We start from the raw sequence: 20,672 nt of genomic DNA on the forward strand, positions 1-20,672 counted from the left end.
TACTTGGTAGCGAGACTTTGTTGCTTGTTTGGCAGCATAAATCCAGACATGTCTGAAGAACAATTTACTTGACTAATCGAGAACAGTAAAATGAATTTGGCGAAATAGATTTCACCATGGCATTCTTGATTTCGGAATCTGAACGCTGCCACTGTATCCAGTTGTACCAAGAAACGGATCTAATATACCTTCAGCTAATCACATACTCAAATTTTATTCAAAACACAGTGAAGGATCGACTTGGGATGAGTCACGAGACAGTGAACGGAATCAAGAGGCACGTGCTGCACATTTAGGATTCCGAGTGTCGGGAAAAATCACGGTTGGTTCTCGGACGCGTGAACAGCATTTCAGTACGGTGGATTTGTTCGATGCCACAAGACTCTCTCTCTCTCTCTCTCTCTCTCTCCCTCCCTCCCTGTGGTTATATAATAACGGGCTTCCTCCTTTGTCTTTCCTCTGGTAGTTCGTGACATACAGCAAACGGAGAGAGAGGAAGGATGGCGAAAGAATCGACAGTGAGGAAATGCTCGTTCTGCGGGAACAATGGCCACAACTCGAGGACGTGCGACAGCGTGGGTGCTTGGCAGAAGGGAGGAGTTGGGGAAGGGCTGATGCTGTTTGGGGTGAGAATTGGTGGTGGTGAGGTGATGAGGAAGAGCCTGAGTACAGGGAACTTGGTCTTTTGTGGGGAGCAGAATTCTGGTGACCAGGGGTACGCATCTGATGGCCTCCCTCATTCTTCTACCAATAAACGACATGAGAGAAACAGAGGTATGTTGTTGTTCTCTCTCTCTCTCTCTCTCTCTCTCTCTCTCTCTCTCTCTCTCTCTCTCTCTCTTTGAATTCCAATTCCCATGCTTGTTTCGTGGGGATTGTGCTTGAAGTTTGGAGCTGAATCTTTGTTGGTTGGACAGGAAGTGTTATGCTGTCTGAATATCCAGCTGAAAGCTTGAAACCCATTTAATGGACCCATCTTTTACTAGTTAATCTAAAGATATTCCGTGGACAATTATATTTGTACACTTCTTTTAATGGTTTTTCTCTTTTGTCGATTTACTTGCGAACTTGGTTTTCTTTGAGAAAAAATTTCATTTATCTGTGGCTTCCTGGATTTTCAGCGACCACGTACAATATTATGTTGCTCCCTTTTGGTTATAGGTGCGTGTAGGACTAATTAGTTGTTTGTTCTGCTAATAACCTCTGAAAATCGCTTAGCATTTTGAAGAAGATTTATGGTAATACGTGAAGGGATTATTAATGACTTCCTAAATTCCAACACTGAATTCCTTACAAATGTCTGTTGTTAAGGTGGTTATCTGGGTACACGAGAAAGCATAAGGATTCTTATTGCAAATTCTTAACTGTTGATGTAGAGTGATGCAAGAACTTAGGGTATTTTTACTGAATTTCAAAGGTAGGTAATTTTTCAGCGATGTGACATATAACAAGAGGGCTCCTTTTCATCTTTCAGGTGTACCATGGACAGAAGAGGAGCACAGGACCTTTCTGGCAGGACTAAAGGAGCTTGGAAAGGGGGATTGGAAGGGAATTTCAAAGAGATTTGTAACTACCAGGACTCCAACTCAAGTTGCCAGTCATGCTCAGAAATACTTCCTTAGGCATGCCAGCAGTGGCAAGAAGAAGCGCAGGTCCAGCCTCTTTGATGTGGTGGCTAATGTAAAACCTTCTTCTTCCTCCTCTGTCTATTACCGGGTCTTCTGAAATTTACATGCTTTATTTAGCCTTTATTTAACTTGTTAGATTTTTAGCTCTCAGTTTTTCTGATATTCTGTATGAAAGAAATGAGTTTCTTGGCAACCATCATATCGATATTGATGTTATTTTCTCAGGATGGATCTTCAAACAAAATGAACACCAAAATAGCAGATGCAACCACAGAAGCTTCCCCAGCTTTTCCTTTGGTCACGAGTAGTGAAGTTCCTGTTCCTAATGGTGCAAATTTGACGGTATAGCTTTCACATCCTGGGCCACTTCCCTTTTCTCTGTCGGCAGAATCACAGTATCCATTTCGTGAACGCCATGTTTGTGGCAGTTGACTCTGTTTCCATCGTTCATATTAACAAAGAGTTTAATCACCAAGTCCTCTGCCTTACGCCCAAAACGACATATGCGCCCAGATCAATTTGATCAGGCACTTGCCTTCTTTCCTTTTCATGCAATGTTATAAATACCAGAAGCGCACTGCTTGTTCATTGTCCTCGTAGATGAGAAAGTGAATGCTTTAGATGGAAGAAATAACTTCTAAGCATTCCAATATTTTCTGTCACATTCAGCTGTTTTTTTTCTTCTTAGCTTGGTGCAAAACTTGATGATCGGTGTCCCAAAATGGCGTCCTAAGCAAGCATTTTGATGTTCAGCAGGATTCTGCTGGATTTAGTTCTATGTTAATTCGTCTTTCTTACATCTGTTGTTAAAATTTTTTTGCTTGGCAGGAAGCATCATCCTATGGAACTGAAGCTTTGCAGCCAACCTCATCGTTTAAGTCAATCAGCGAATCCTCCCCCAAGATAAATCCACACGATTCCAAGGCATATCGGCAATCCTCTCATTTCGCCCTCGATCTTGTCCGACATTGCTTGTTTTCACCATCTCCACCCTATCTCGAAACAAAAACCGTTCCTCCGCCATTGTCTGTTTCCGACCTTCTTCCTGCTTTCTCTTCCAGCCCAACACCCATACACACTTGCGATCTGGAGCTCAGAATTACCCCTCCACAAGCTGCTTGAATTCGACAAGTTTCCAGTGTCCAACAGCAATCAGTTTGATGAAATTGGAGCAGCATAACTCCTGCAGAAGCTATGTGAAAGTATCAGAGCCCCGCTAACTTTTGCGTTAATATAATAAGGTGTAAGAATCGAAAGCACAGGCACTCTGCAGCCTTTGTCACTGGTGCTGCATTTGGTGGAGCCATGAAGGCATTTAGAGGACGAGGGTCCATGTATTCACAAAATCTGTCCATTTCCTTTGGCTTCACTGTTTCTTCTTAAATCTAGCCATTTTTACTGGAAAATGTAGATGCAGTTTGTATATGGTTCATGGATATACTGCCCCTTGGTGTCTTTGTTGGTAGTTTGGATATTACTTCTATCCCACTGCTGCTATAAATCAAAGGAGGATTCTCCATACTGAGCCGTCCTGTGGGCGACCTGCCTCTGGTTCTTCGTTGCCGGACCTGCTACTTGTCGAAGCTTTTTTGGGCTATTTCTTATTGTAAAGGATAAATGTGAATGATATTTACATACAGAATAAATTACGTGTTGGAGTCTACCGGCCTGTGACTGCTACAGCAAAGAACGGTGCCGTTGGGAACGACATCCTCTCTCCCACTCTCTCTCTTTCACAGTATCAAAAAAAAACGAAAACAAAAACAAGTAGACAAGGATTTTTACGAACCAGTGGTTGAGAAACCCAAGTTCTGCTGCAGACTTTTTTACTATGTCAGAATCAAGAAGACGAGTTTAACCACTCTTCTTAAACATGGGAATTAGGACAACACCGCAAAACAATAAAATTATAATAATACCTTTTCAAACTTACTGAGTAAGAATCAGGCTCGAGGCAGCCAAATACTTTGGACATCATATCAGGATCGGATTTCATAGTGAATTCAATTGAGAGCTGGCTCATTCATTTTGATTGATCGGTCAATGAAGATGGACTCAGCAGAGTTCATGTCATACCATGGACCTTTAACCAGATCTGGGTCTGGACCACCTAACTTGGTACCATGCATTGGCACCCTTGGATTCATGGGGCAGGCAGCATCCGGAGTACAAAATTCTTGACGACCTTCAACTTGGAACTCCACAAATCGACCCATAGACGGATGCGCCAAAGCCATACAATTTCATAGCAAACGAAAACAATTCTTTTTATACATAAAATTCCTACCGTTATAGTCCGCAAGAACTCATATTTAACAAACATTGGAAACCAGTCAAAGCACTTTTGGCTATGCTTACGGCTTCCTAACCTAATTGCGTATATGCATCAGCCAAATGGGACGATGAATAAAAAGCGCCAACATATACCAAAACTGCAAATCATGCAGTATCCTTCTTTATCCATTGTTTCCTACTCGGTTGCGAGTTCCAATGTTTTCTCTGGTTGTAAGCTCTGTTCTTCCTCGTTCCCATATTCCGGTGCTCACTGGTGCCCGCGTTGTTTGGAACATTACTAGATGCCGTCTCCCTGCTGACGTTTTCGCTGTTACTAGTCGCCGTCTCCCTGCTGACGTTTTCGCTGCCGTTATCAGATGGTTGGTCTTCTAAAACATCGGCCTTTGCAGCCAAACTAGGCGAAGCAATAAGGTGGGGAAGGAACATTCCCGGTAACAAAGTCTCCACTTTCTTTGGTTCTATAAATCCGCCATTTTCTCTCTGTCTTTCTAGAGCAGCCTCATACTTCTTCCTTCGAAGATTTTCAAACTCAGAAGAGAGAATCTCCTTGTCAATTACATCTGCTTCTTCATCGATCTGAAAACCAAAATGAGCAGTTCTTTAGGGAGGAGGAATTATTTTCTAAACCGCAAAAAAAAGCTTTTCATAGACCACAAGTCCGACTAAAACATAAAGCTTTATCTAAAAGCAACACAAATAGAAAAAACAAATGCTGAGCCTAATATGTATTATAGTGTCCAACACAAAGACACAGCCCTGAACACGTACATATGCTCTATCGGGTTCATATCAAGACAAATTATCTCACACTGAAAACTGCCATGACGAGCAAGATGGACCAGCAACATTCTGGCGGCTTGGCTATCAAAACATTTATGGGGAAAAGGAAGAAAAAGGGTGCAACATACCAATTCAGATGAACCAGGTTTGAGCATGTCAAGAACATGCTCGATATCCTTTGCATGGAAATCTTTGCGGCAGACTGGGCAATTAGCTAGAAGACGGTTGTTGCTCCCAGATGTTTGATCTGCCATTCCTTCAGCGTATTGAGAAGCAGTCTCAATTAGACGAACCATAATAATAACATAGATGAATCATGCAAAAGTCAGAGAATCCAAATAAGATATTTCTAAAACTCATATATATATATATATATATATATATATATATATATGTTGGTGCATGTGCGTGTATGTTACAGCGAGAGGGGTAGAAAAAGTATTCATGCATTAATCAGAGACTACAGAAACGCTTCCAACTGCAGGGTAAAAAAGGTGCCTAAAGGACCAAGCATGAAGTTTCCAACACGTTTTTCGGACTGCATTAACATTCGATATTAGGAAAGTATATACGCTAAGAAGGTTTCAGTCCAGGAGAAGCAAATAGTATAATCGTGGATTCTCAGGTTTCTGACATTTTTTGTGGTTCTGGAAATAGCAAGACTAATAAAAGGAGTTTTTTTTTTCTTTCCATCTTTTTTTGAAATCAATAATTGACCAATAATTGCAGCATTTTTAACTCTATACAATTGGACATTTGTTGGATTAGTCAATGAAGCTTTTTCATATTTTTGACACACGCCTCTATATGATTAATTTCTACCATGAAGAAAATCAGTTTTTCTAGTTTCTGTTACCACTGCCATCATCTGAATCTGCAGTCTGTCTCTCGTGCTGGAGCCACTTCCACCACCTAATGATGCATTCACTACAAGAAGATAAAAGGAAAATAGATGTATAAAAGGCTCTGTACCCTCTGAAGTTAAAAAAAGATCACATGGAAAAGAATAGACAGAAACACCTGTGGAAACAGTGAAAACAAGACATTAGCTTCATAAATGGCAAAAAGGGGCTCTCATCACCTCCCTGGTGCAAGGTATAGAGGCAGAGTGGACAATTGCCATCTGGATGGTTCATGCCAGAAAGAGTCTCAATTGCTTCCTGCTAACATGATACTTGGTAAGTGAAAAAGAAAAAGCCTCAGTTGCACCTAATTTTCATCACTTCAGTAAATAGAATGCAGCTAACTTCACATACAGACAGACACACATAGAGAGAGAGGTTTTTTTTTTTTTTTTTTTGGGGGGGGGTGGGGGGGGGTTTAGGGTGGGTGGGGAGGTTGCTAGTGGGGAGAGAGAGAAAGAGAGGAAGGGTACAAGCAACAGCAATTACCTTCATTAATATAATGTAAAACAAACATGTAAAGAACTATTTATACAAAAAGACAAGTTACACTTTTTACTGACCTCGCAAAGAGCCACAAGCATTGGGTACGAAGTGAGCTCTTTGGCTTTTAATTTAACATTTTTGACAAGATCTTCTTGTCGATTGCCATCAAGTCCCTTTGAGTCCACTATATCTACAGTAGGAGGTTCCATTGGATACTGCCAGAATACCAGAAAGGATACAAGTGTGAATTCATTCAGGTTATAGTTTCTTCATTTTCTGTTTTTCCAAATGAATTTTCAGGAGATCCTATCGATTCTCTGGAACGAACAAAAATAACTACCAAAAGCGACAGTCAAAGCAGCCAACTTAAAGATTCAAAGGCAAGCAAGTTGGCATTCTTTGAGGACTGCCAAGTACGTCAGAAGGTGCCACTGTCAGATTTGACTATCGCAAAAGGTAACCAGTAGATTGATTAAAGAACAAATAAATCCCGTACCTCAGCATTAGCCCGAATCTCAAGCACAGCTTCCACAAACTGTGAAGAAAAACAAAATGATATAAAACTTCTGCTTACACAACTATGAAGCATAAAACAGCTCATGCCCGAGAATGGATCATAAAGAAAGACATACCAAGTTCCAAATAATTGAGTTCATGCATCTTTTTTACTTCTATAAAGGCAAGCATCGACCTCTTCTAAGCAAGACGAGAGGAACTTCAAACCCACAAAAGATGAACAATGTTTAACAACGCCAGAGCAAATAAACGTAGTACAAGACATAAAGAGAAAGCACTTCAAAATCAAGTAGCTAGACCAAATAATTCAGCTTGATTAAGCACCTCGAGCAAATAAAAACTGGCAGCTAAAACCAATAGCTGCAAATGTTATTTCGACAAATGTAAGGTGCATTTGGATTTCACATAAACTCAGAGAGCACAATTGGCTAGGACATGATAACACTTTTCCAACCATATGCACGAAAATTCTATTGGAACGTTGTAATCTACCGTCGATCAATACACAAACACCTTATGGCGCCACAAACCAGCGACTTGATTCCTTCATTGCCAGCCGTCACACAAAAGCACAGAGGGAGAGAGAGCAAGAAAGGGAGACTGGAGAATTTATGTACATGAGAAATTCTCCGTGACGATGTCGATCTTTATAGCAACACATCCAACTCAAGCAAATCAGATAAACAACTAAAGTCGATTGAACAAGTTGAATTCAAATTAAACGCGGAAAACAAGAAAACCATCGGCAGACCAAGGAAGCCCCTGAATAAAAAGTCCGAAAACAGGAACAGGGGTGATCTTACCTGCTGCGATATATCGTCCGCTGTGCGTGGCTTGATGTGCAAGCGTATGTGCGGAGGGATCTCCTGGATGACGCTGCAATCGGAACCATAGACGGCCTTCATCGCCTCAATCTCCTCGTCTCCATCTTGTTCCATGACGAGGAAAGACGGGAAGAAAAGGGAATCTGGAGTAGCAGAGGGATCGCTTGCAGTTGCTCTACAAGACTACAATACTAAAAATGAGGCAAGGTCGACTCGTAGCGGGATTCTAGGACCTCGTGTTTCTTGCCTTTAATCGGCCGGTCTATGGAGGGAGGGGACCCGACGCAGGTGGGGAGGACGTTAGGAAAGAAAGAGACGCATAACAGCGGCGAAACGTTTTAGGAACAAGGAATCCACAATAAGACGCCACGTACCTCCCGAAAACTGTAACCGGATGTGCATGAACTAATTCTTGGGAGTTGCGAACCAAATAATCTTTGCTCTTCGTCTAATTTAGGAAGTTGAGTTACGTTTATCGTATCATGCGTGTCAAATGACTCAAATTTATGAGGTTGACTGTTGGTGGTGAAGGTCGTGCAGCCCACTATTGCAAGGCTTTGTTACTGTCACGGGACTGCATCTACCATGTCTAAGAGGACAATAATAATATGGATCAGGCCTTATATCTATGCAAGCAATCTCTTTCTGTTTAGGGAACAAGGAAAAAGAGAGGGAAAACACCACTCACTCAAGCGCGGCTACCGACCAAGAGTCTTATCCTCGCACTAGTCAAGGATCGCTGTAACTTTCGATCGATAGGAGAAGCTCCAACGACAAGGAGCTGCCAGTCTGCCACGTCTAGAATATTGGTACATTGGCAAATCAAAACAATTGTTTTGATGCACATGAACTTCTGGTATATGCTTGAAAAAGGCAGCATATGCTCTTTGTTTCGTTTAGGCAATGGCACACGGCAGTTGCCAATTATGAGAGAGAGCATAAGGAAATGAATTATGAAAGGTACATACAAATCGGACCATGCCCAATCTGGGCTCAGATCTAAGGTGAAATACATCTTAAATCAAGCCAAGATCCAACTACATCTCCTCGGATTTCAAATACCTGAGCAAGATCTGGATTACGATATGAAATTGCCTATCAAATCCAAAGCTAAACAGGCCACCATTTCCATGCAAGGCCTAGAAAAGCTTTCTTAAGGAGGTAAAAACAGCAAGCAAGCCTCCCATAATTGCTGCTATTGATACGGTGGGTGGTGGGGTTTTGCATGGACACTCTTTACGGTATACCAAATGGATAACTAGGTTTCTAGTGCTTGCTTGTAGAAGAAGGCTTTTCATGGAGCCATAAGTCCTTCAATTGTGTAAGAAAGTGACTTAGCCCAATCAGCTTTGAGAAGAAGTGTTTGCAAAGTATGCATCACGTTATACTCTGGATCAAGCTTCCGCTGCCAACCCTAAGAGGAGAAGCACAAATAAGAGGTGGAAAAACTATAGAACGAAAACAAGTGACAATCAAAACATTGCAGATATTATGGTTATTCAACATATCACAACCTAATGGCTTTCATAAGCAACTGGCATACAAATCCATCTAATGTTGCCCATACAGCAGGAAACACAGAAGAAATGAAAGCACAATGCGGAAGACAAAAGTGACAAACAGCAGAAAAATATTTTATTATTTAATGCTCTCTCGAACTAACCAAAACTGGAGCTTTTTTCCATTTTTGGCAAAGAAATTATTTTTTTTGCTGTCAAGACAGGTCAACCAGCAATTTGTATATCTGACAAGAAAAATACATTTCACATAATTTCTTTATGTGTTTGTGGAGAGACAGAGAGAGAGAGTAAAAAAATGTGGGAGAAGAAAGTGACAAAAAGTAAAAGAAATCAAATATTTACAATTTACTGTTCTTGAGAACTAACAGAAGCTTTTTCCATTTTGGGCAAAGAAATTAAAATTTTGAACAATTGAAATTTTGTAATTCGTTGTTGACATGTGCAGACCAGCATTCTTGCGTTTCTAACAGAAAAAAGATACATTTAACATTATTCTTTTTGCGTCCAAGTGTGAGTGTGAAGGAGAGAGAGAGAGTACCTCGAGAACCAAAACTGTTACCATCACCATACAAACATTTCCATCAATATTCACTCTATGCCGCCTAACTTTTTCAAGCAGCTGTTGCATGCACTCTGCTGGATGAATGACATCCCCCTCAGGAGTTCCCCAAAAATCAAAAGATCTAGTCACCTCCTGAAATGAGCACAAATGTTACATTGTAACGTCAAAATTGACATGGGCATAATAAGAGTTATAACAATCAAAAAGTTGAAAGCACTTACTACAAACCTAACAGGAGAAGAAAACAAGAAACTGCTTCCAAAGAATCAGAGATTGGTAAACAAAACAGAGACATAATAGCACAGATTCCCCCAGGAATTAAGGCTTCCACTTCATCACACTATATTCTCAGTCCCAATTGTTCTTCTGATGCAAGGAGAATAAATAATCATGAAATCAAAATTTTTGTAAATTTCTTCCCAGGATCAGTAGTTTATGGTTAAGTACCAACACAAATCCCAGATTATACTCCCACAGGAAATGCCATAATCATGAGGAAACTTGAAGTTAGGACCATTATGAGCAGGACAGAACCCTAAAGGACATTCATAGCGATACATCCATCAGTGGTAGTTTAAGTGTAACCCAAAACAGGGAAGCCCATCAGTTAGCAATTATCAATTTATCATTCTCAGGAATATCATTTTAGTTATGACAGACTACACATGAACACACAAGAGAGAGTGGGGGTGACAGAGAAAGAGGGATAGAGAGAGAGAGAGCAACTAGCATTTTGCAAATAACATCCCAATCTAAACCATATGAGGAAAACAGAACTTAAGAGTTTATATGCCATTCGTGTCAGAACTTTGGGATAATAGTAATACCTCAATGAAAGCCTTTGGATCTGGACAATTCTGCTTCTTCGATAACCTAAGAGTGCACTCTGCAGCTGTACGGCCATCTCGAAGTGCAACGGCCTTGAAGAACTCCAATAAATTCTGGTGATCATTCTTAGAAAGCTCAGCTGTCAAGCCTACGTCAAGAAAAATAACATGAGGCCTGGGATTAAACAAACGTTTTTTTGTATGTTTAGGCTGAGAAACTCGCACAAGAATATTCCCCGGGTGCATATCCGCATGGATAAAATTGTCCACCTGCAAATCACATGGTACTTACGAATAATTCAGTACAGACATGGAACACTTTAGTCAAAATAAAATTAAAAATATATATATCTACACAAAGGGAAACATGCATGCAGGGAAAAAAAAATATCTAAAAATGTGCATCAGGAAATTTCCCAGAAAATGCTGGCATATTATGGCTATTGTTTAAAATAAACTAGTCTGCGTGCAATTGGTTTATCACAGGAATATAATCTCTTGAAACTGAAGTGTTGAGTAGGTCATAGGTTCATAGAAACAACTCAAGACTACCACTAGTATATTGCTAACATTTCCAAAGCTCATAGATTTGTCAGGTGTTTCCACCTTCCAGTATAATGGTCTGGTTGGAAATAAGGAGGTGAAATGCAAGTCAAAGATATTTAGAAAGCTCACCAATAGCATCTTGAGAAGAGCATGAGTACCAATGTGCGCTAAAGCAGTTTTGGTACGAGCATCTCCTTCAAGTTCATCAACAAAATGAGAAACGCTCTTCCCATGCTCATAAGTTTCTACAAGTACAGCAGGATGCACAAGCGGATATAAAGGCTTTGGAAAGGAGACATCTTTCCATCTACGGAAGTTATAAAGAAAATGACTTAGATAAGCAGCTTCTTTAGCAAGATCAATCTGAGATAACATGGAAACAGCAAATTGCTGCACACTTTCGTCCAGTCTCAACCACTTTAGCGTTGGAATGATGTAGGAAATCTTTGCAACCAAATCAATGATCACGAAATCTCTCCTAATTGATTCACCAACACCTGGATGCCTAACTTTAACAGCAACTTTGATGGGCTTCGAATGCCTTCCAGGGTAGTGCATTCTAACAGTTGCTCGATGCACTTGAGCAATGCTTCCAGATGCAACAGGAACCTCTTCAAAGTCCTCAAAAATGTCAGAGATTTTCCGGCCAAATGCACTTTCAATAGCCTTTTTAGTGTAGTAAAATTTATGTGCAGGTGCTTTAGTTTGGAGTTTGGCTAGCTCAGTGCACAGGTCCCTGGGAAAGAGATCTGAACGTGTGGCAGCCCACTGACCCCATTTTATAAATGCAGGTCCAGCCGTTTCTAGGGTGAGGTGTAGAACATACAGCCATGCTTTCCTGAACTGGGGGCCAAAATAATCTGAAAATGGGGCCATCGTTATGGCAGGTGTGAACAAAATGACCAAATATACTGCTCTTAGAAGCAAAATAACACCCTCGAAGACTGAAAAAAAGAAAGACGATATATAAATATGGTGATCATGTGGTCTTGTGTACAGATTACTTCCATTCTGGAGACGTCCTTCATCAGCCCAAGTCTTCTGTGTCCATGTACGCCTTCCAACAGCTAAAGCAAAAATACTGTGAGCAAAGTGTGACCTTGAAAAGGCCAAAGTGATAGCACGTGCACTGATTCGTCGGAAAGTTGGGCCACCATATGAACATATTGATGAAAGCCTTCTCCATGCAATCAAAGCAAGATAATCCATGTAATCGATTGTCAATTTGGAGAACCTGCTATTATATCTGTTTGGAAGAACACGTGCCTTTCTCTTAAATAATGTAATTGACATTGTCTTGGAATATAACCTCCAAATTGCCCCCAGTTGAAATTTATGTGACAGGTATTGGCTGGAGCGGACAATGGGTAGTTCAATTTTTGCATAAGGCACCCCATTACTGCTAAGGGATGAATCTCGCGCCTTAGCAGATCCAAAGAAACGGTTACTTCTCCTGACACTCCGAAACAGCAAAAACCTGCACCAACAAAATAAAAGGAACGGAAAGATAGATAGATATCCTTTGAGACATCCAGGAAATTGAACTTCAGTAGCCATGAAGAATTTCACAATGCGGTCTGACAATATACTGGGACATATATACACTATTCTTAGTATGTGAACTCTGTAAATAAATGCAAGGAGGCAGAAGAGACTAAAGGCCAAGAATCAACAAATACAGGAATCCACTCCGCATCTTCCGCTGCCCGATAACTTAGTTTATTCTTCTGCGAGTTAATACATTTGTAACGGTCAACTAAGATTTGTTGTTGGAAAGAGACAGCCGGGGGCTCGTTTTCTGTTTGGTTATGAACAAATAATACGATGATTTCAACGGCTAAAATAGTATATGAAAGGTGGCTAAAATAGTATATGAAAATTGAAAGGTATCACACAAGGATATGCTTCCCTTGAAGTTCACTTTTAAACACCCAACTCAATTTTAAAAGGGAATAAAGTGGCAACGTGACCAATTTTCGCTTTTAAATCCAATCAATGAATTCGACAAATATAACCACGTGCACTTAATCATGAACATAATGTCCGTACACTTGCTTAAAAAAAAAAAAACTAGAAACGAATTCAAGGTCATTCACAAATATGCAGTTGGTCCAGTGAGCTTTGTATGCAGAGTCTCTTTCTTCATGGCATGAATATGATTTTTCATGTCTAAAGACCTAAAAGTGACAAGAAAGATCTTCCATCTTTAAAGATCTCGAACGGACATTGCAACGGCCGGCGTTCCCAAAGTAGTCCGAACTCCGATCCACACCCCGGAAATCAAGCATTTATTGAATCACACAGAAACTAACGCCCCGGTTGCAGCACTGACCCAATACCACAGTTTCAGGCAAAATACAACGATGCTACGACACAACAACGACAGTGACGGACGCCATTAGCTCTCCGGCGCACAAAATGCATGCCGTTTATGCAAAATTTCATCACATTACGTAGCCTCGATGCAATTTTGCGTTGCGACAAGGAAGGCTCAAGGAAACAGAATGCCATGGAACGGGATCACGCTGATGGAGAGGGAAAATTTGAGGAAACGAAAAAGGAAAATCGAAATGAAGGAGAACAAAGATTACATGAACTGATTCAGTTGCAGATGGCGGTTACAGTCGTCTCGTGCCGTTCGATCGGATCGATCCGCTCGTGGAAGGGATGAGAGCGTTCTTCCTTTCGCTCGCGCGCTTGCTGCCTTGCTTGCCCGGGAGATCGGTCTGCTTGCCGCCGAAGCTTGGGCGAATCATTTAGGGCTATCAGCGGGTCGGATCTTGAAGTTGTTCCCCACTCGGAACCGATTTCGGTGGTCAGTGAGCAAAAACCACTAAGCCAGGGCCCACATTAGAAGATTTAGAAATGTGAGGCCTTTTCTGAGAATACTAACAAGAAGTGGACTCTAAAAGAGATTCTCTAGTGTTCCTGTCAACAATAACATACAATAAAACGTGAAATAATCAAATAAACCCCTCCCCATTTTCTTCATTCGGAAATCTAATCAAAAGAAATAAAAATCACCAAAATGTTAACAAGTTAGAGCTTATAAATATGATGGAGAGGAAAGAATAGGACATTCCCCGATCTTATGGATGCTATATGAGAAGGTCTAACTAAGCCTCTCTCTTCCTTTCCGTTGTTCATTTTCCGACCCGTCTAACAACTTTTTTTCTCTCTAGCCGTATACTCAAGTTACTCATATTTTCAGATATTCTATGGACTAAACTTACTCATATTTTCATATATTCTATGGACTTTTTTTCTACTCTTTGCCAGGGACATGACATGAACGTAACATGAAAAAAATCATAGGTGACTAAACGAAGGTAATGATGGTTAACGAAGGTCCCACCGAGAGTCGAACTCGGGCTATTGGATTCAAAGTCCAATGTCCTGACCACTAGACCATGGAACCATTTCTGATGACGGTTCTCCTTGAACCCCTTCCACCTTTAGGGGGCGTTTGATTGCCCGGTTGAAGTGGCATTTTTCCGAAACGATATATCACTGTTTTTGTTATTCCCCAGAGCCTCTGCATGAAGAAAACCTATACATAGGCCGTATCAGCCATCAAACGAGGTGATAAATTCAGTCTTGAAGCCTGCATGGAAGACTATGTCCAAGTGTCCATGCATGTTTAGGCGTTATGCTGCAATATATCTAGCGAGACTGGATAGATCTACTGTTCTTACGAACATATGTGTTTGGCTTATGGAACAAATAAGAAAGTAAATGAAAACAGGCCGAACAAGCCAAGCAATGAATTGAACAAATTGCCGTTCCAAGAGATTCCGTCGTTTGGAAAGGCTTACCCCCACACACATGGCACAGAGAGAGAGAAAGAGATCTGTTCAAGATTTATGAGCATCAATCGCTCCAGCAAGTCCAAATCCAAAATTCACTTCCAAGTCCCACCAGAACCAGCTTTAATCAACGACTCAATTCAATTATGGGCCTTCCAGTTCCGACTCCGAATCCAATATGCTGCATCTGAATTCTGAGTGGGTCCAATCCGCTGATAATCGCTCCGAAACCAAACTGGATCCAGATCTAGATCCGTAGTTTCGGAGTCCAGTTATATCTGGTTTGGCTGTGCCCACGTTCCGACTGAATCCGAACCGAACACGTCGCGAATAATTGAGGGAAACATTTGAAAAGTAAAACAAAATAAAGGGCTTATTGCTGCTGTCCCGCTTCTTTAAAATAAAAGAATCGTGCCCGTCTCGCCATTCCCCGCTTTTGTCGGCCTTCTCGTCATCCTCGCAGGGAGAGATTCCGGTCCTCTCTTTCTGCATCCTCCGGCGGAGATCCGAAGATCCTTCCGGCAGCTTTGCCGGATTCGTGAGATCGACCGGCTTCTCGTCGTCCGGAAACCCTAAATCTATTGGATTTCGCATAGAATTCAGCCATGAATCCTGAATAGTGAGTGCCTCTATCCTTCGAACTTTGTTGTGTTTGCATTTTGTTAGGGTTGTGATCTTTTTTTTTAGGCTCTCTACTATGATATATAGGGGAATTCGATTAGTCTGGAAGTTTGGCTTTCTGATTGTTTGTTTTGCGTCCCATTTGTTTGGGGTTTTCATGGTTGAGATATGATAGGACTATTTTCTATGCAGATGATAGATCTGCTTCGCTTATGTGATTATATTGACTCTGATCATTTTTTTGTTGTGAAATGGAAATTGAATCATTTTTTTTTAATGCTTTCATTTGTATCATTTTGATTTGTCGTGTTTAATTGTTCTCTCGCACCGTTGGTTGCATGGTTTGAGTTGCCATAGATCTGGCTGGCAGGGGCTTTTTTTTTTTTTAGAATAAGTTGATTGGAACTTGGAAGTATCGCGAATAGTGACGATGTGCTATATTTGAAGTGTTATTTTCTTTTCAAAGGTTAAAACCTGGAATATCACATTGTTTTGGCAATTCCCTAGATTTGAAGTGAGTTCACATCTTATGAGATGGAAAGTTGTGAAAAGGTTTCCTTTTACTTTGCACATCTCAGACGTTCTCTTTGATTTTCATAGTCTACATTTATTTGTTCGTAGCGTGTCGGACATACATTTGAAATACATATATAGCACATTAATATACAATACGTAGTAAACATTATTTCAGATTGTACATATAATATGACACACAGTATATACAATAAAATCACAGGCACATACCTTCCCATGGGCTAGGTGTGCTGGCACCTAGTCTGGCCTAGGCGCCAGCACCACACCCATTGCCTAAGTAATGGACTTAGGCGACGGGTGTGGACTGACGCCTAGTACACGCCTAGGTGTGGCCTAGGTGACACCTTAACAACATATATATGTGTGTGTGTGTGTGTGTGTGTGTGTGTATATGTGTCTTATGTGTGTATTATTATTAGTTTTTTACAGGGATACAAAGCTATGTCACATCATATGATTGGGTTTAAGATCCTTGGCTCTTGAACTCACCCTAATGATTTTTTATCTGCTTTATTAGATAATATTTTACTGATATCCTTGCGGTTTTGAGTTATTCCGGTCATGCATTTGTGAATTGGGTCAACATCCGTACATGTATATATGCATCTTTAAATGTGCACTCTTATAGGTGTCATTTTCTTTTGATTTTTACAGATATCTCACGTCCATTTCCTGCTATCATATGGCAGCTGTACCCATTTCCATATATTCTTCTAGACTAGTAATTAACTTTTGGCAGTGTGGTGCTATTAATTGGAATTTGGAAAATATTCTTCTAATAATCTCTCCTTGCAGCGATTACTTGTTCAAGCTTTTGCTTATTGGAGATTCTGGCGTTGGCAAATCATGTCTGCTTTTGAGATTCGCAGTAAGGGTCTACTTCTTTGCTTCTGATTAATTTTTTATATGGGTTAACATAGGGGTGAGGCGAATAGGATAAAGTTATAAACATGCAAACTAACATGCAAACTATCTTCTGATGTCAATTTATATATTTGGTGAGGAGAATAGGATAAACATGAAAACTATCTTTTGATGTCAATTTATATATTTCAAGTTCTAAATGTTTTATTGCTTGTTAATTTGTTCAGAAATAAGATTCCTAGAAATCTGAAATTCTTTTGTTGGACTGGAATCAATTTTATATCTCAGCACTATAGATTGTTCACATGGGTTGGTCTTTCCTGACTCATGCATTTGTGAGAGAAGCTTCGCATGTGCACCTGGCAGCACAGTGACTTCTATTTGTCATATTAGTTTTGAGACAGGCTGCTACAGAGAGACTTGTTCCGATACATATGCTAATAACTGTTTTTTGTTTTTTACATCATGTAGGACGATTCATATCTGGAGAGCTACATCAGCACAATTGGAGTTGACTTTGTATGTGTGCATTTCTTTTCTGTGAAGTTTTCACTTGATTACTTAAGAATCCAGATTTCATTACTTGTTTCACTGTCTTTTTGAGTCTTGTGAGGACCGTGTCCTGTCAACACATCTAAGAGCGTTGATGGTATTTGTTTTGCAGAAAATCCGCACTGTTGAGCAGGATGGAAAGACTATTAAACTTCAAATTGTAAGTTCTCTAGGTATTTACCTTTTAATTGTAAGTTCTCTAGGTATTTACTTTTTTATGAATGCATGGTCCATGAAAGGTGTACCAACTACTTCAAAGACATTCTAGTATACTTGATCCTGTAATTACTCGGCAAAAAAAGGGACCTCAGAGCACAGGAATTTTCTTTAAAGTTTAGACATTACTGAGTTCAATGTCATGATAATATGAAGTAGATACAAGAACATTATATAGGCTGCTTCTTCATTTTCATTATTAATATAAATTTAGGGCTTTTGATTTGTACGACATTCATGAGTAGGATATAACAAGAATGTTATGTCCATTTGGTTTTATTGTATTATTTCATAAATCTCTTATATGCATAGTTGCATCATTGAATGGCTAAGGTTAAAACTTTTCACATCATCTTCTTCAGGATCTCTTGATTGACAACGGTATCCTAGCTTGTTTATCTCTGTGGTCGACCATTGGTGCTTGATGTGGATTTGAATTGCTTGGAAAGCATTTGCCTGATATCTCCTCAATTTCTTTTTTTACCCTTGGTTTATTTCTGTCGTATAGTGGGATACTGCTGGGCAAGAGCGATTCAGAACGATCACTAGCAGCTATTACCGTGGCGCTCATGGGATTATTGTAAGTGTTACTGATTCAAATGCTTTTATTTTGTTCTTTTGCATGTGCTTAAATGGCTTAGACTATCGTGTTGAGGGTCTGACCTAGTCTTGTTTTAGCCTGTAGTATTGATGTTCGAGTCATTTCGTAGTTGCATTAGTGAGTGTGGCTTTGATCTTGTTCACTTGTTCCCTTTGGTTACTAGCCACTTGGCAGTGTGCAATGTTGACAAAAAAGTCTTACATGCTTGTCTGCTTTTGGAAGGTGGTATATGATGTCACAGACCAAGAAAGCTTCAACAATGTGAAGCAGTGGTTGAATGAAATTGACCGCTATGCTAGTGAGAATGTGAACAAGCTTCTTGTTGGGAACAAATGTGATCTAACAGACAAGAAAGTGGTTCCTTATGAGACAGCTAAGGTATCTTTCCTCCCAACTGTCTTTTCTCTGCCCTTTCTCGGAAGTATCTTAAAGTGCTTTTCTGAATACGTCAAAATGGAATTATATGCTCTATATGATAGCAAAATTTAGGTTTTTAAGCAATCAATTTTGGAACGTCCCATGGGAAAACCTGGCCTGACCCCTCAACTGGAGTATTGCATCTGTAAAAGACCTCAGGTTCCCTGCAAGCCTAGGGGAATGCCCTGCTCCTCCTCTGCAAGGAGAGATGGAAGTTGAATCCTGATTGCTTGTCTGACAGCTATATGTAGGCTAGCTATGAGGCTCTTGTAGAATACTAACTGTCTTTTCCCAAGAAGGCAGAGTAGTCTCCCTGAACTTTTACTGACCGAGTCAATGGTGTAGGAGGAAAGAAAGAAAGATTTTGCTTTCTCAAGGAGATTGACTTTCAACATGACATTTAGAATTTTTCTTTTCTGCTTTCTACGTAGAGTGACTTTCAACTTGAAAATTTTGAATATTGTGTAGTTTCTAGTCTATGTATGCTGGAGATTTTTGTTGGTTTAAAATTTTGTTCTTCCTGTGTCTTCCCTAGGCATTTGCTGATGAGATTGGGATCCCATTCATGGAAGCAAGTGCGAAGAATGCAACCAATGTTGAACAAGCCTTCATGGCAATGGCAGCTTCTATTAAGAACAGGTACCAACTACCAATCCTATGGTATTCAAATCCTGCTTTCCTGAGTTCTTGAGATTGGTTGGTAACTAATCCTCACCTTTCAAATTGTCAGAATGGCAAGTCAGCCAGCCATGAACAATGCAAGGCCACCAACTGTGCAAATCCGAGGGCAACCTGTCGCCCAAAAGAGTAGTTGCTGCTCATAAATTATCAGTTTCCTCTTTAGCTGTTATATGCTACATGTACAAGCTTGCTTTTTTCCTTTTACCCCCTTTAAAGGTGACAGTCCGTTGATTTCTCTTCCTGTTGTTTGCCATAATTCGATTCTTTCAACTATTTGTTTGCATCTGTAAGACTCGAAAATCAGTTAATAGTATAGCCATGTTCCTTCAGACGTATTTTTTGTTGATTGGCATTGTTTTTTCACAATTTATCATTATTATGTGAGAGGGGTGATGGTCTTAGATGCCGTGCTCTGTTCTACTGCAAGGTTTGGAGGGATTTTTATTGAAGGATTTCAAACCCGCCACAGGTCGTTTACATCCCTAAATAAATCAGAGTTGTATGGAAGCATGTGCTTATGTAAACTGGCAGTTATTGTGCTTGAATTGTCTTTGTATGAGAATTCTTATGTGCTTGCACCCGACGAAAAAATATAACTATAGGTACGGTTGGTTTGTGGGATAAAAAAAAAATGTGTCAGATTTAAGCTTGGTTCTCATTAACAGCTCCATTCTTGCTACAGATTTGACTCAAGTTCGTAGATCTACATAAAATGAACAAGTTCGGAAAAATGATTTGCGTCAGGGAAATACCATGACTGGGGCTGGGCTGGGCTGGGCTTGATCCCTCACCTGGCAAGCTGCAGTGCATTATCTTGGTAGCTCGCGATTTTATATGAATTCAATTTACAGTAATCCAAATCTGGAAATTCTGAGACAATTTCGAAACGGATATCCAGTCAAAACCATTTTGTATTGCAGCGGCAGACCTCGAAGACTGAAGGCAGTTCGAGGAAGCTCGCTGTTTTCTATGGGGAATTAAAATGAGTATATGCTGTGTTACAAAAGGGATATGGACTGCCTTGCCAACTCGTCAAGAATACGTGAAAATGCCAGCTTCTCCTCCTTATTCTCAAGAGTACGATTCTGAAATATGCCTATCAAAACATGGGCCGTATCTTAGGACTAAAGAAGGCTCTTATTTTTTAAAGAATAATGAGTCCTGCTCGGCTTGGTCACATGTATGGCACAGCAAGATTGTGGCCTATGTACGCACATGGATGTGTGTTGTGGCATGTAAGGACGTGCATTCCTGTGATAAATGACAATAATCATGAGGACAAAAGCGACTGTTTCCTTCTCAAGTGCCCACTTCCAAACACACAGATACAGTCACACTGCCTTTTTTTCCCTCTGCTACTCGGCTGCATATGATTCCCTACATCAGAAAGCAATTGTTCGTGCAATATCTGTCATCCCACCAGCCGATGCCTTCGATAATGGTCTGATTCCCTATGCCCCACACCCTCCACATGATCGCTTCAAAAGTTGCTCT

General features: G+C 40.4%; 4 protein-coding genes and 1 non-coding gene across 7 annotated transcripts; 2 read left to right on the top strand and 3 right to left on the bottom strand.

The window, feature by feature from the left end:
* Window positions 1-466: 466 nt before the first annotated feature.
* On the top strand, window positions 467-3,291 carry LOC116252301 (probable transcription factor At5g61620). Of its 2 annotated transcripts, XM_031626465.2 has the most exons (4): window positions 467-774; window positions 1,475-1,680; window positions 1,854-1,970; window positions 2,457-3,291. In XM_031626465.2, the coding sequence occupies exons 1-4, from the start codon at window positions 501-503 to the stop codon at window positions 2,748-2,750; spliced, it is 891 nt and encodes a 296-aa protein (XP_031482325.1). In that variant the 5' UTR covers window positions 467-500; the 3' UTR covers window positions 2,751-3,291. The 2 variants fall into 2 exon arrangements, with proteins under 2 accessions (XP_031482325.1, XP_031482326.1); XM_031626466.2 differs by lacking the exon at window positions 1,854-1,970.
* A 560-nt stretch (window positions 3,292-3,851) lies between these two features.
* Window positions 3,852-8,157, bottom strand: LOC116253104 (uncharacterized). 2 transcript variants are annotated; one of them, XM_031627868.2, is made up of 8 exons: window positions 7,411-7,543; window positions 6,724-6,806; window positions 6,588-6,626; window positions 6,169-6,306; window positions 5,724-5,863; window positions 5,560-5,630; window positions 4,832-4,959; window positions 3,852-4,499 (listed from the first exon to the last, which is right to left on the bottom strand). In XM_031627868.2, the coding sequence occupies exons 2-8, from the start codon at window positions 6,745-6,747 to the stop codon at window positions 4,068-4,070; spliced, it is 972 nt and encodes a 323-aa protein (XP_031483728.1). In that variant the 5' UTR covers window positions 6,748-6,806; window positions 7,411-7,543; the 3' UTR covers window positions 3,852-4,067. The 2 variants fall into 2 exon arrangements, with proteins under 2 accessions (XP_031483728.1, XP_031483727.1); XM_031627867.2 differs by lacking the exon at window positions 6,724-6,806 and having other exon boundaries at window positions 7,411-8,157.
* Window positions 8,158-8,355: 198 nt separating this feature from the next.
* On the bottom strand, window positions 8,356-13,635 carry LOC116253103 (uncharacterized). Its single transcript, XM_031627866.2, has 5 exons — window positions 13,478-13,635; window positions 11,016-12,363; window positions 10,341-10,610; window positions 9,490-9,645; window positions 8,356-8,845 (listed from the first exon to the last, which is right to left on the bottom strand). Coding segments are annotated over exons 1-5 (1,896 nt in total). The 5' UTR covers window positions 13,480-13,635; the 3' UTR covers window positions 8,356-8,725.
* A 597-nt stretch (window positions 13,636-14,232) lies between these two features.
* On the bottom strand, window positions 14,233-14,304 carry TRNAQ-UUG (transfer RNA glutamine (anticodon UUG)). The gene has a single exon. It is a non-coding gene; the product is annotated as a tRNA-Gln (tRNA).
* Window positions 14,305-15,088: 784 nt separating this feature from the next.
* Window positions 15,089-19,507, top strand: LOC116253105 (ras-related protein RABD2a). The gene is made up of 8 exons (XM_031627870.2): window positions 15,089-15,311; window positions 16,643-16,715; window positions 17,183-17,230; window positions 17,376-17,423; window positions 17,988-18,059; window positions 18,303-18,458; window positions 19,033-19,136; window positions 19,228-19,507. The coding sequence occupies exons 1-8, from the start codon at window positions 15,298-15,300 to the stop codon at window positions 19,319-19,321; spliced, it is 609 nt and encodes a 202-aa protein (XP_031483730.1). The 5' UTR covers window positions 15,089-15,297; the 3' UTR covers window positions 19,322-19,507.
* Window positions 19,508-20,672: the final 1,165 nt, after the last annotated feature.

Source organism: Nymphaea colorata, chromosome 4 (assembly GCF_008831285.2).
Source record: "Nymphaea colorata isolate Beijing-Zhang1983 chromosome 4, ASM883128v2, whole genome shotgun sequence".
Taxonomy (NCBI): Eukaryota; Viridiplantae; Streptophyta; class Magnoliopsida; order Nymphaeales; family Nymphaeaceae; genus Nymphaea; species Nymphaea colorata.